Raw genomic sequence first — 16061 nt, 5'->3', positions numbered from 1 at the left:
TGGGAAAACATTACCATGGATTTCATCACTAAATTGCCAAGGACTGCAAGTGGTTTTGATACTATTTGGGTAATAGTTGATCGTCTCACCAAATCAGCACACTTCCTACCAATAAGAGAAGATGACAAGATGGAGAAGTTAGCACGACTGTATTTGAAGGAAGTCGTCTCCAGACATGGAATACCAATCTCTATTATCTCTGATAGGGATGGCAGATTTATTTCCAGATTCTGGCAGACATTACAGCAAGCATTAGGAACTCGTCTAGACATGAGTACTGCCTATCATCCACAAACTGATGGGCAGAGCGAAAGGACGATACAAACGCTTGAAGACATGCTACGAGCATGTGTTATTGATTTCGGAAACAGTTGGGATCGACATCTACCGTTAGCAGAATTTTCCTACAACAACAGCTACCATTCAAGCATTGAGATGGCGCCGTTTGAAGCACTTTATGGTAGAAAGTGCAGGTCTCCGATTTGTTGGAGTGGGGTGGGGGATAGACAGATTACGGGTCCGGAGATTATACAAGAAACTACCGAGAAGATCATCCAAATTCAACAACGGTTGAAAACCGCCCAAAGTCGACAAAAGAGCTACGCTGACATTAAAAGAAAAGATATAGAATTTGAAATTGGAGAGATGGTCATGCTTAAAGTTTCACCTTGGAAAGGCGTTGTTCGATTTGGTAAACGAGGGAAATTAAATCCAAGGTATATTGGACCATTCAAGATTATTGATCGTGTCGGACCAGTAGCTTACCGACTTGAGTTACCTCAACAACTCGCGGCTGTACATAACACTTTCCACGTCTCGAATTTGAAGAAATGTTTTGCTAAAGAAGATCTCACTATTCCGTTAGATGAAATCGAAATCAACGAAAAACTCCAATTCATCGAAGAACCCGTCGAAATAATGGATCGTGAGGTTAAAAGACTTAAGCAAAACAAGATACCAATTGTTAAGGTTCGATGGAATGCTCGTAGAGGACCCGAGTTCACCTGGGAGCGTGAAGATCAGATGAAGAAGAAATATCCGCATCTATTTCCAGAAGATTCGTCAACACCTTCAACAGCTTAAAATTTCGGGACGAAATTTATTTAACGGGTAGGTACTGTAGTGACCCGAACTTTTCCATGTTTATATATATTAATTGAGATTGATGTTTACATGATTAAATGTTTCCAACATGTTAAGCAATCAAACTTGTTAAGACTTGATTAGTTGAAATAGGTTTCATATAGACAATTGACCACCCAAGTTGACCGATGATTCACGAACGTTAAAACTTGTAAAAAAACTATATGATGACACATATATGGTTATATATATAGTTAACATGATATTATGATAAGTAAACATATCATTAATTATATTAACAATGAACTACATATGTAAAAACAAGACTACTAACTTAATGATTTTGAAACGAGACATATATGTAACGTTTATCGTTGTAACGACATTTAATGTATATATATCATATTAAGAGATATTCGTACATCATAATATCATGATAATATAATAATTTAAAATCTCTTTTGTTATTATAAACATTGGGTTAACAACATTTAACAAGATCGTTAACCTAAAGGTTTCAAAACAACACTTACATGTAACGACTAACGATGACTTAACGACTCAGTTAAAATGTATATACATGTAGTGTTTTAATATGTATTTATACACTTTTGAAAGACTTCAATACACTTATCAAAATACTTCTACTTAACAAAAATGCTTACAATTACATTCTCGTTCAGTTTCATCAACAATTCTACTCGTATGCACCCGTATTCGTACTCGTACAATACACAGCTTTTAGATGTATGTACTATTGGTATATACACTCCAATGATCAGCTCTTAGCAGCCCATGTGAGTCACCTAACACATGTGGGAACCATCATTTGGCAACTAGCATGAAATATCTCATAAAATTACAAAAATATGAGTAATCATTCATGACTTATTTACATGAAAACAAAATTACATATCCTTTATATCTAATCCATACACCAACGACCAAAAACACCTACAAACACTTTCATTCTTCAATTTTCTTCATCTAATTGAACTCTCTCAAGTTCTATCTTCAAGTTCTAAGTGTTCTTCATAAATTCCAAAAGTTCTAGTTTCATAAAATCAAGAATACTTTCAAGTTTGCTAGCTCACTTCCAATCTTGTAAGGTGATCATCCAACCTCAAGAAATCTTTATTTCTTACAGTAGGTTATCATTCTAATACAAGGTAATAATCATATTCAAACTTTGGTTCAATTTCTATAACTATAACAATCTTATTTCAAGTGATGATCTTACTTGAACTTGTTTTCGTGTCATGATTTTGCTTCAAGAACTTTGAGCCATCCAAGGATCCATTGAAGCTAGATCCATTTTTCTCTTTTCCAGTAGGTTCATCCAAGGAACTTAAGGTAGTAATGATGTTCATAACATCATTCGATTCATACATATAAAGCTATCTTATTCGAAGGTTTAAACTTGTAATCACTAGAACATAGTTTAGTTAATTCTAAACTTGTTCGCAAACAAAAGTTAATCCTTCTAACTTGACTTTTAAAATCAACTAAACACATGTTCTATATCTATATGATATGCTAACTTAATGATTTAAAACCTGGAAACACGAAAAACACCGTAAAACCGGATTTACGCCGTCGTAGTAACACCGCGGGCTGTTTTGGGTTAGTTAATTAAAAACTATGATAAACTTTGATTTAAAAGTTGTTATTCTGAGAAAATGATTTTTATCATGAACATGAAACTATATCCAAAAATTATGGTTAAACTCAAAGTGGAAGTATGTTTTCTAAAATGGTCATCTAGACGTCGTTCTTTCGACTGAAATGACTACCTTTACAAAAACGACTTGTAACTTATTTTTCCGACTAGAAACCTATACTTTTTTTGTTTAGATTCATAAAATAGAGTTCAATATGAAACCATAGCAATTTGATTCACTCAAAACGGATTTAAAATGAAGAAGTTATGGGTAAAACAAGATTGGATAATTTTTCTCATTTTAGCTACGTGAAAATTGGTAACAAATCTATTCCAACCATAACTTAATCAACTTGTATTATATATTATGTAATCTTGAGATACCATAGACACGTATACAATGTTTCGACCTATCATGTCGACACATCTATATATATTTCGGAACAACCATAGACACTCTATATGTGAATGTTGGAGTTAACTATACAGGGTTGAGGTTGATTCCAAAATATATATAGTTTGAGTTGTGATCAATACTGAGATACGTATACACTGGGTCGTGGATTGATTCAAGATAATATTTATCGATTTATTTCTGTACATCTAACCGTGGACAACTAGTTGTAGGTTACTAACGAGGACAGCTGACTTAATAAACTTAAAACATCAAAATATATTAAAAGTGTTGTAAATATATTTTGAACATACTTTGATATATATGTATATATTGTTATAGGTTCGTGAATCAACCAGTGGCCAAGTCTTACTTCCCGACGAAGTAAAAATCTGTGAAAGTGAGTTATAGTCCCACTTTTAAAATCTAATATTTTTGGGATGAGAATACATGCAGGTTTTATAAATGATTTACAAAATAGACACAAGTACGTGAAACTACATTCTATGGTTGAATTATCGAAATCGAATATGCCCCTTTTTATTAAGTCTGGTAATCTAAGAATTAGGGAACAGACACCCTAATTGACGCGAATCCTAAAGATAGATCTATTGGGCCTAACAAACCCCATCCAAAGTACCGGATGCTTTAGTACTTCGAAATTTATATCATATCCGAAGGGTGTCCCGGAATGATGGGGATATTCTTATATATGCATCTTGTTATTGTCGGTTACCAGGTGTTCACCATATGAATGATTTTTATCTCTATGTATGGGATGTGTATTGAAATATGAAATCTTGTGGTCTATTGTTACGATTTGATATATATAGGTTAAACCTATAACTCACCAACATTTTTGTTGACGTTTTAAGCATGTTTATTCTCAGGTGATTATTAAGAGCTTCCGCTGTCGCATACTTAAATAAGGACAAGATTTGGAGTCCATGCTTGTATGATATTGTGTAAAAACTGCATTCAAGAAACTTATTTTGTTGTAACATATTTGTATTGTAAACCATTATGTAATGGTCGTGTGTAAACAGGATATTTTAGATTATCATTATTTGATAATCTACGTAAAGCTTTTTAAACCTTTATTGATGAAATAAAGGTTATGGTTTGTTTAAAAATGAATGCAGTCTTTGAAAAACGTCTCATATAGAGGTCAAAACCTCGCAACGAAATCAATTAATATGGAACGTTTTTAATCAATAAGAACGGGACATTTCAGTTACAATACATGATCCATCTTGTATAATCAGGGAATTGATTTTGATATGAGATAGATTATAGGATTTAGTTTGGTATTCTCCGATACATAATTTACATATGTATATATAATACCAAAATCCCATAAGTTACGGAGGAATTTTCGGAAAGTGTAAGACAGAGTTTACTGTAATAGATATGCTTAAGATACGAAATTTGTCCATACACTATCTATGCAATCAATGCAGTAAAACGTGTCTTAGGCTTAAGATAATAACAGGTAATTTCTGACAAGAAATAATAAGCAAAACTCGATAAAAACATATACAGTCATAGTCCAGACTCACTAATGCATCCTAACAATTACCAGTTAAACACACTAATGTAAATTCTGGTTCCCTATGACCTCAAGCTCTGATACCAACTGTGACGATCCTTCCAAATCTCTTTGGACGAATACATCATTCATTGATTTCATAGTGAGGTTTTGACCTCTATATGATACGTTTTGTAAACATTACATTCTTTTGAAAAGGCACACCATAAATGAATATATAAATCCAAGGTTTTCGACGTCTGATGATTTCTACATATAGACAATCACCGTATATAATAGTTTATAATACTACATACGTTGACAATGCAGTCAAAATAAGATACATTGTGATGATTTTGTGAATGCAAAGTTTTCTTGAATAAAGCATGTATGACTCCATACAGATAGCTTGTACAACGTATAAGTAAACAACGGAAGACTTCTAGGAACCTGAGAATAAACATGTTTAAAAGTGTCAACACAAAGGTTGGTGAGTTCATATTTAATGTTGCGCATAATCTGTATATAAAGGTGGATCACAAGATTTCAGTTGTTTCATCCGAAACGTTTATCAAAATATTCTACAAAATTGAGCACCCTGGTAACTAAACTTAACGTATATATAATTCGTACCCTTTATATAATCATCTTAATAATACACGCAAACCAACGTGTACGCTTCTCAAATTGCATACGTCCGTTAAAAGGCTAGTGCTCTAGCTCGGACGGGGATATCAAGCCCTATGATCAATATACTACTATTCGCGCCCACCAGTTCTTATAACCGGCAGCTACTAGTTACCAAAGCTAAGGGATTTTCGGTTCAAACTCGGTGTAGAATTTAGTAAGTACTTGTATCCATTGCGTTTAAAATAAAGTGCATGTATTCTCAGCCCAAAAATATATATTGCAAAAGCAATTAAAAAGGGAGCAAATGAAACTCACATTAGCAGCACATAAGGTCATTCACCGAAATGTGACCGAACTCGGAATGCAAAATAACCGTAGATCTCAACCTAGAGAACATTTGTTGGTCAATATATGTCTAACAAGCTAGGTCGGGTCATAGTGTATCACAATCCTAATGCTCGAGACCGACATACAAAAGGTAACAAAAGTCATCTCAAAAGTTAACCTTACCCAATATGATCTTTAAATCTATACATGTCTATTAACATAATATAAATCTTGATAATTGAATGAATTTATAGTTTATCAAACTCAAAATATTATTTATTTCAGGGGCTATGTTATATTTGAATTATCATGGCAATCGAACATGATTTTCATATAGTTTTCCAATACTTGGAAAATCAGATTATAGTGTTTATAAAGCTTTAAAACATGATAAGACAGTCAACTTTGACAATTGTTCAACAAGACGAGACGTGCCTTATATAGAAATTCATTTACTTGATTAGTAATATTTGAAAATCCAATTTATCAATCTTATAAACAAGTTGTTTAAATATCAATTACAGATTCAAAACCAATTTCAATTAATGTTAATTATAATTAAGTTAACCATAACTTTTAATCCGTTCATCGAAAACATACGATTTCTAAATGAAAAGTTATTAATTTTTCGACAAATTTTCAATGACATGAATATCATATACCTTTTATCAATAATATATGTATCAAATTCGTGATTCATCATAAACTATCTAACGACAAAATTAAAGCATACAAGTATGCATAAACATATATACTCGAGCACTAGACATGGATACACTATTAATATATAAAAGATAAGATATAAATGCTTACGTATCAATATTGTATAACAACCCACATTTTTCCATTCTGAATTTACTAAATTACCCTTAGGGTTTCAGTGTATTGTATCATTAGGGTTGTTATCCGGATAATAAATGACAAGAGATATTAATTTCTCGTAATAAATAAACCCTAACCCTAATTATTAATACGAAACCCTAACACATTTAATAATCATAACTCTAACCCTAATACTCTAAACCCTAATTATTCAAACCCTAACCTAAATAGTAATTAGTAATATAAACCCTAATTCTAATATTAATTAAGTACATTAATATTATGTATATATATGTGACTCATATTAATTTTGATATATATACTAACTTAGTAACAAAAAAAATGTATATAATAAGAAATGTGTCACAATTACAAATAATAAAAACTATAAGTTAGTAATTTAAAAATAAAAGTTTAATATTATTAAATACCAAAAGTATAGATAAATATATATAAATTTCGTAATTAAAAATTAATTAAAAATAAAAAGGAAATCCTAAAAAAATTCTAGAATGATCTTTTCATCATATCTACAATATATATATATATATATATATATATATATATATACATTTTTTTCTCGGCCGATACAAAAAAAAAAGAAAAAGGGGATAAAACATTTAATTTTTTTTTTAGCTTTCATAAAGGGATAAGATCTTGGGAAAATTTGACTAAGTGATTATTCAACATAATTCAAACTTGTATCCAGAAAATCTCGCCTTCTTCTACTGCTTTTAATTATTATTTTTATTTAATTTATCTTAACAAATTTATCTATAAATAAACTCTAGTCACTTCCAAATTTTTATCACACTCACAAAAAGAAATTCTCTCAACAAAAAAAAACTGCAGCGACTTTGAGGTATTACCTTACCCCATCTTCGTAATTTTTTTAATTTTTTTTTTTATGTTTCGGTTTATATTTTTTTATTTTATTAGTCGATTACCATTTAAATTCTATATTAATTTGAAATACAATATTAAAATTAATATGACCATACTATGATTAAAGTTATATAATATGGAATGTTATAAAATTTTTTTATAAATTATGTACTCTGATTTTATTTTAAATACAATTAAAAATGAAATTATAATATATATGTGTATATATTCGAATTAAATATGTACTAATTATATAATTGATAAAATAATTTTTACAGGCTTATTAATTATTATATGATATAAAATTGATCAGAAATAATTATTGTAGAATTTATAAATATTAAAAACGAATAATTAGGTATTATTGGAATATATATCGTATAACATGTAAAAATTAAAAGTAATTGTTATAAATACTTATAATTCATTATGGTAATTTTTACAGAAGCTATTAGTCATATAAATATTATTGAATACAAAAAATTAATTAAATTAACATTTTATATATTTATCCTATATTTAATAGTTATCGAATTAGTTTAATGAATAAAACGAATTTAAATTGAATAAAAATATTCATATCAGTTATTTTTGCTTAGGAAGTGTTTATAACAGTAGTAACATTTATAAAAATAATTATAATAAGTTTTGGAATATTAGTTATATTTAAATACGAATTAAATAGTGATTAAACACAAATACTGAGTGAAATTTGTAATAAATATTAAATAAAAATAATTATAAATATTTTTTATGAGATCTTTATAATTATAGAAAGCTGCAAAAATTATTAAAATAAATAAATAGGTCGATCTAGTATTTAATATGAATTTGTTTGTGATTAATTATTAACCGAGAGGAAAAGAAAAAGAAATACAAAATAAATACCAAAGTGTATTAAATCTGATAATACGAAATTTTTATATAATCATTAGGATGTATAGGTACTGTAAAAATTATAAAAATTATTTTTAAAGTAATTTATCTTATTTATTCAATTATAGGCCGAATTTAAAGAGTAAATGGTAAGAAAATATTAAATAAACAATATATTTATATAAAATTCGAATTTATAATTTTTATAACATATTTACAAAATATAGAACCTATAAAAAATATAAAATTATTTAATTGATTCGATTTAATATTTATTACCTAATTAACCTTGAATTATATAAATTGGATATATATAAAAAAAATAAAAATGGGAAATAAAATATAAAAATGAAATATATTTATTTTATAAGATTTTGCACAGTTTAAAATACCTAAATAAACTTATAAAAATTTTATTTATATTTATTTGGTATTTATTGTAATTAAAAATGAATTTAAGGAAATAAATAATAAGTATAATGTTTATAATATAAGTTAATAATAATAATACTAATACATTATTAATAAATACTTATATTATAACTTATTAAAATACTTTAGTTATTAATAATTAAAAGTTAATAATAATTAATAATACTAACCATAGTAATACATTAATAATGAAAAATTATAATGTAACTATTAATACCTTATTATAAGTATGATTTAAAAATGAATAATAAGTCATTAATAAATAAGTATAATATAACTTATATTATAATAATATGACTTAAACCTAAAGTGAAGGTTAATCAAAAGATAACGTACAAGTCATGAGAATTTCACCGCTACTTACGGTCGTAAGTGAATGATGTCTAGGTTGCCATTTATGGGTAAGCTTGTGGATCTCGAATGCCATGACTTAGATTCTGGTCAAGAGTCCTGGGCTCCCGGTTACATCTGGTCATTCCTGACTTATTTGATAGCAGTGAAGTTTGAGTAAAGTTGTACAACATCTTAAGAAAGATTATAACCCGAACTTCCTAAATTTGGAAACTTACTATAAATGGAAACTTTCCAAAAATAGTAACTTTTCGAAAATAGAACTCTTTTAGAAAACCATTATCATTAGTATAGTTACCATACTTATGTCCATTAGACAATATCTGCTCGTGCATTCTATCTCTAGGTTGAGATCTCGATCACGTTCGTCCGTTCAATCCTCTCATTTGTGGAATATCGCTTCTGTGCTATTTAAGGTGATTTCATAGCCCCATTTTCTTTTACTGCTTTTATATATATTGGGGTGAGACACATGCTATCTTTTAAATGTTTTACATGTTAGACACAAGTACAAAATCTTAAAATGCCATGTTATATGCTTAAGTCATATTAAATTCCCCTTAGAGTAATATCGTTAATTGCTATGTTTAGTGAGCTTACTTATTATGAATAGCGCTGTTGAGGGTAACGCCTCTGTCCATTAACCTATGGTTGTGGACACATAATAATGATTTGGGGCCAGAAAGAGCCTTGGGGTTACCGTTTAGTCTCGATATTACAATTCGGCATATATTTTAAAGATTGATATGATGAATGTCAATCTATTTTATTGAAATCTTGTGGTCTTAACAATTCATGAATAATTATAAACCTATGATATCACTCAACCTTTGTGTTGACTTTTTAAAGCATGTTTTGTCTCATGTAATTAAGCTGCTGATAATGTGGATTGCTAGCTTTACATGGAGTCTGCATAATACCATCATTTATTTTAGTTTCATTTAATACATTGTTATTTCAATGTAAAGACAATATTTACTTCCGCTGCAAATAAAGAAGTTTACTTTTATAAAACGTCTCATATAGAGTCGTTCTCGTTTATGTACAATACTTGTTTTGATATAATTGGTCACAAATACCCCCGGACCTATTTGGGGGTGTGACATATTGGTATCAGAGCCAGGTTGACTATAGAGAACCAGGATTGCATTTTATGTGTGCCTTATACAAATAGGTACCTTAGCAATGTAGGACTATACCTCTCCTTGACCTTAGTGCTTTTAATTAACACATTTACGTGTTATCTGCTTATACTTACATCCTTTATTTCTTTCTTAGAATGTCGAGCCGGTCAGGAAAATCAGTTAACTCTCCTAAGTACTCTCCAGCTACTCCACCACACTCCAATGACTCAGCAGACTCTGCTGATTCACCAAAGTATAAGCCAATGAGTACTCCTGAGTGGGAAGCTTACAAAAGTCTCCCAAACTACGACAGTGACTTCTCAGACTATGAGCCTGAAGAAGAGCCCACTCCTAAGGAGGCATCTCTAAAAAGAAAGCAACCAGAAACTGCTACTACTGATGAAGCCGGTCCATCAAAAAGGGCTAGCTCACCATTCTGTAATAACATGGAGCATGTGCTGAACAAATGTGATCTCATAAACCTTCAGCGCAGTAATGAAAAGTGTAAGAAAGCTTTACGTCGCCATGTTGCTCGAATTGAAGTGCGTTTAAACAGTTTGGAGAAAGAGAACAAGGTGTTGAAAGAGATCGTAATAGACTCCTTTGCCACTCAAACTGAGAAACTAGAGAAGCTTGTTCAAAACAACTTGAAGGGGTTGAGAGAAGAGATCTTGAAGGTAAAGGCTGATGAGGAACGTGGTACACGATGGGGAAAACAGTCCATGGCTTATTTGGAAAACGACATGGAGGCTAAAATGAAAGTGGAGAGAACCCGTGTCGATAATCGGTTTACTATGATGGACTACCATCTCAACGTGCTCGGAGGCAGGGTTGATAACTTCTATAACAACCTTGAGTACCTTGATGATAAGCAGAAGGAAAAGAATGAAAAAGTGGAGAAGTTCATGAAGGATGCCCAAAACACTTTCAAGGACAAAAAGAAGAAGGGTCCCGATCCGAAGTAGGAGTCATGTCTACTAGGATATCTATCCATGTTTTTCCATTCTGTAGTTATTAATTTTAAATTCATAGTTGAATGTAACGGCTTTGCCCGCGTATTTTCCTTTTCCTGTTCAGTGTAATAAAGAGGATTTTCCTCTAGAACTTATTAATAAAAGTTGTTATGTGTATTAATGACTTGCCTTGAATTTATTACTACAAGGGTTATATGAACTTAATGATCACCTGTCATAAAATGTTTAGACGTTACCACTCTATTCATCTAACTCGATTTGTCTATGTCTCTTGAAGGAAATGGTTCGCCCACGAGCTCCAGCTACTCCAACTTATACCTTAACTGCAGAACAATTTCAGCAGCTACTTGCTGCAGCTCAAGGCGGTGGTGCTGCTCAAGCTCCGCCCTACAATGTTACTTGCTCCTACAAAAATTTTATGGATTGCAAGCCTACATCTTACAACGGAACTGAAGGACCAATCGAATTGATTCGTTGGTTCGAGAAACTTGAATCCGTGTTTCGCATCAGCAACTGTTTAGAAGCTGATGTGTTAAGTATGCCACCCACACCCTTTCTGGGAGTGCTCTGACCTGGTGGAATGCCCATTGCCAAACTGTGGGGATTGATGTTGCTAACGCTACTCCATGGAATACCGTCAAAAGAATGATGACCGATAAGTACTGTCCTAGGAATCAGGTCCAGAAATTGGAGGCCGAATTCTATGGACACGTGGTAAAGAATGACGACATAGAGTCATACAATCATCATTTTCTGGAACTAGCATCCTTGTGTCCATCTATGGTCACCCCCTTATACAAGATGATAGAAAAGTATGTTGAGGGTCTACCTTCTGATATCCAGGGGAATGTTATATCTGCTGGTAAGGAAACTATTGAGGGTGCTATGCTGTTAGCCCAAGATTTAGTTATGGCTGCTAGAAGAAATAAGGCAATTAGTAAAACAGCTGAGGTAAAGACAGGGGATAACAAAAGAAAGTTTGACAATCAGAGTAATAGTCCCAGCCAGAACTCAGGTAAGAAGCCAGTTGATGGGAAACCTAGATGTAACCGATGTGAGAAAAACCACTATGGGAGATGTATGGTACCGTGCACCAACTGCAAGAAAACAGGTCATCTTGCCAAAAACTGTAGACTTCCTGCTGCTACAGCTTCAGCCGCAAAGGCCTATGTCCCTACCTGTTATGGTTGTGGGGAAAAAGGTCATATCAAGCCTAACTGTCTAAAGAAGAAAACTGATGCTGGTAATGCTAAAGGCAGGGCTTTTGTCATGACTACTGAAGAAGCCCGTGATGATGATGAAGTGATAACGGGTACGTTCCTTGTTAACAACTTCTACGCTACTGTTCTATTTGATTCTGGTGCTGATAGAAGTTATGTGTCTGCTGAATTTTGTGCCTTATTCACTGAAAAACCGCAAGCCTTAGAAATTAAGCGTCTTGTAGAAGTAGCAAATGGTAAACTTATGAAAGTAGAAAGTGTTTATAAAAATTGTGATCTGATTCTAGCCGACAAACACTTTAATATAGACTTGTTACCAGTCGAGTTGGGAAGCTTTGATGTAGTTGTAGGGATGGATTGGTTATCCCCAATAAAGGCGGGAATTATGTGCTTCGATAAAACCATTAACATTCCCCTTGAGAATGATGAAACCTTAATCATTCAAGGAGAAAAGAGTGGTTCGAAACTTAACCTCATTTCATGTATCAAAACCCGCAAGTACCTAATGAAAGGGTACCAAGCCATTCTAGGTCATGTAAAGGAAGTCAAACCAGATGAAAAACGAGTTGAAGATGTACCGATAGTTAGAGACTTTCCTGAAGTGTTTCCTGAGGAACTCCCTGGTCTTCCACCCCAAAGACAAGTTGAGTTTCAGATTGACTTAACTCCCGGTGCTGCACCTATTGCAAGGGCACCATACCGATTAGCTCCATCAGAGATGAAGGAATTATCCAACCAACTCCAGGAACTCTTAGACAAGGGTTTCATTCGTCCTAGTTCGTCTCCGTGGGGAGCACCCGTTCTCTTTGTTAAAAAGAAAGATGGCACGTTGAGAATGTGTATCAATTACCGTGAACTCAACAAGCTGACCATTAAGAACCGTTACCCACTTCCGCGTATTGATGATCTGTTTGAACAATTACAGGGTTCAAGTGTCTATTCGAAGATTGATCTTAGGTCGGGTTATCATCAATTGAGGGTCAAGGAAGCTGATGTTTCTAAGACTGCTTTTCGAACTCGTTATGGACACTACGAGTTTCTTGTCATGCCTTTTGGATTAACCAATGCTCCTACTGTATTCATGGATCTTATGAACCATGTATGCAAACCTTATCTTGACAAATTCGTGATCGTTTTCATCGATGATATCTTAATCTATTCCAAGAGCGAGAAAGAGCATGAGCAACATCTGCGATTAATTCTAGAACTCTTAAGGAAGGAACAGCTGTACGCCAAATTCTCCAAGTGTGAATTTTGGTTGAGAACCGTACAATTCCTCGGGCATGTAGTTGATAGTAATAGAATACATGTCGATCCTGCAAAAATCACCGCTATCCAGAACTGGGAAGTACCTAGAAGTGCGAAGCATATTCGTCAATTTTTGGGACTTGCTGGTTACTACCGAAGGTTTATCAAAGACTTTTCTCTTATAGCCAAACCTCTCACCAAGCTAACTCACAAGGGGAAGATATTCGAGTGGTCCGAGGAACAGGAATCTGCTTTCAAGATTCTGAAGGATAAATTGACCACAGCCCCGATTCTATCATTACCTGAGGGCACTGACGATTTTGTAGTCTATTGTGATGCCTCGAATCAAGGTTTCGGATGTGTTCTGATGCAACGTAAAAAGGTTATCGCCTATGCATCTAGACAGTTGAAGAAACATGAGAAGAACTATACCACACACGACTTGGAGTTAGGAGCTGTGGTATTTGCATTGAAGATGTGGAGACATTACCTCTATGGGGTTAGAATCACGGTGTTTACCGATCATAAAAGTCTTCAACATATTTTTGATTAGAATCAGCTTAACATGAGGCAAAGGCGTTGGATCGAGTTGTTAAATGACTACGACTGTGAGCTTAAATATCATCCTGGAAAGGAAAATGTAGTAGCCGATGCCCTTAGTAGAAAGGATCGTGCCAAACCAATCCGAGTCTGAGCTTTGAATGTGCGTATTCGTACTAATCTTACATCTCAAATCCATGAGGCACAACTTGAGGCATTGAAGGAGGAGAATGTCCAACTCGAGGGACTTAAAGGTCTCGAAAAGAAATTTGAAACCAAGGGAAACGGAACACGTTATTTCAGTGGCCGAATCTGGGTCCCAGTTTTTGGAAACATACGAGAACTAGTCTTGGATGAAGCACATAAGACTAGATATTCTATTCACCTAGGCTCTAGTAAAATGTATCATGATGTGAAACAGTTTTATTGGTGGCCTAACCTGAAATCAGACATTGCTACGTACGTTAGTAAGTGTCTGACTTGTTTGAAAGTCAAAGCCGAGCATCAGAAGCCATCTGGTTTACTTCAACAACCGAATATTCTACAGTGGAAGTGGGAATGCATCACTATGGATTTTATCACTAAGTTGCCCAAGACTTCTAGTGGCAATGTGTAACGACCCGCACTTTTTCGATTGTTCTATACTTATAAGATTAATATTTACATAAATTAAACCTTACCAACATGATAAGCAATCCAAATTTTTGAGACTTATGTTTTCGAAAAGAGTTTTACACAACGTTTGACCGTCTAGTTTGACCGATGATATCACGAACTATACAATATATGATAATTATACGTTTGTGTATATATATGTATATATACATATTTAACATGACCTAAGAATGTTTTAATATCTCATTTTGTATTAATAACAATAAGTTATAAGTATATTTTGAAACTACTAACTTAAGTTTTCAAAACGATAACCATACGTAACGTTATTTGACTTAAATACTAATGACCTATAATGTTTATACATATATCGTATAAGTAATGTATTTAATCACTTTTAAAGACTTAAATACATAAAACAATATAAGTATATTTATAAAAGATAACTATATTTGAATCCTCGTTCCGTTTTCTCAAAGATTTCTATACGTATACCTAGGGAATATGTACCCGTATCATACGCAGCTTCTAGATGTATTTACTATTGGTATATACCAATAAAAATCTGCTCCTTAGCAGCCTTAAATGATTAAGAAACATGTGGAACCAACCATTTGTCAAGTAGCATGAATTATTTAGCAAGAAAACAAAGTTAGGTATCTTTTTTTTCCTTTATAACCTAAAAACGTTTTTATGCATGCACACCATTTCTTCACCCCATTTTCTCATACTTACACTTCCATTTCTCTCTCAAAATACTCTTAACTTCATACTTGATCATCTCCAAGCATTTTCCCCATCATTTAGCTTCAAAAACAACACTTAAACCTCATAAGAAAACCTTACAAAAACACTTCAAGAAATCCTTCCAAGAACACCAACTTACTTCCAATATTTCATCCACTTCCATCACCCTTTTGGTTCTAGGTTCTTACTCCTCTTTTACAACAACCTTGTCCAAGGAACTTGAGGTAGAATCTATGTTCATAACCTTATTCGATTCATATATATATAGCTATCTTATTTTGTGGTATAAAATTTTAACAACAAGAACATAGTTTGGATGTTTTCAAACTTGTTTGCAAACTAAATTGATCCTTCTAACTTAACTTTTAAAATACTTCAAGACCTGTAATATATCTTAAATATATGCTAATTTAACAAGGTTTAACTTGGTTTTTCAAAGAACACCTTAAAAACTGTTTTTACGACGTCGGAGTGTAACCGGGGGCTGTTTTGGGTTGGATAATTAAAAACCATCTTAAACTTTGAATTGGAGGTTTATTTTCTGGAAAAATGATTTTTACTATGAATATGATAACACATAAAAATTTCATGATTTAACTCAAAGT

General features: G+C 32.5%; 1 protein-coding gene across 1 annotated transcript; it reads left to right on the top strand.

Annotated features, from left to right (window-relative positions):
- The first annotated feature begins 11366 nt into the window (after positions 1 to 11366).
- On the top strand, positions 11367 to 13257 carry LOC139841711 (uncharacterized). The gene is made up of 4 exons (XM_071831916.1): positions 11367 to 11480; positions 11624 to 12458; positions 12615 to 12929; positions 13232 to 13257. The coding sequence occupies exons 1-4, from the start codon at positions 11367 to 11369 to the stop codon at positions 13255 to 13257; spliced, it is 1290 nt and encodes a 429-aa protein (XP_071688017.1).
- Positions 13258 to 16061: the final 2804 nt, after the last annotated feature.

This window comes from Rutidosis leptorrhynchoides, chromosome 4 (genome assembly GCF_046630445.1).
Source record: "Rutidosis leptorrhynchoides isolate AG116_Rl617_1_P2 chromosome 4, CSIRO_AGI_Rlap_v1, whole genome shotgun sequence".
Classification (NCBI taxonomy): domain Eukaryota; kingdom Viridiplantae; phylum Streptophyta; class Magnoliopsida; order Asterales; family Asteraceae; genus Rutidosis; species Rutidosis leptorrhynchoides.
Note: the sequence above shows the minus strand (reverse complement) of the source record. Positions and strands in the feature narration are given on the sequence as shown.

Coding starts and splice junctions, on each gene's coding strand:
- LOC139841711 (XM_071831916.1), top strand. CDS start 11,367: ATGGTTCGCCCACGAGCTCCAGCTACTCCAACTTATACCTTAACTGCA. Junction 12,459..12,614: donor TGATTCTGGTGCTGATAGAA/GTTATGTGTCTG, acceptor ACTTTAATATAG/ACTTGTTACCAGTCGAGTTG. Junction 12,930..13,231: donor GTTTCCTGAGGAACTCCCTG/GTCTTCCACCCC, acceptor GAACAATTACAG/GGTTCAAGTGTCTATTCGAA.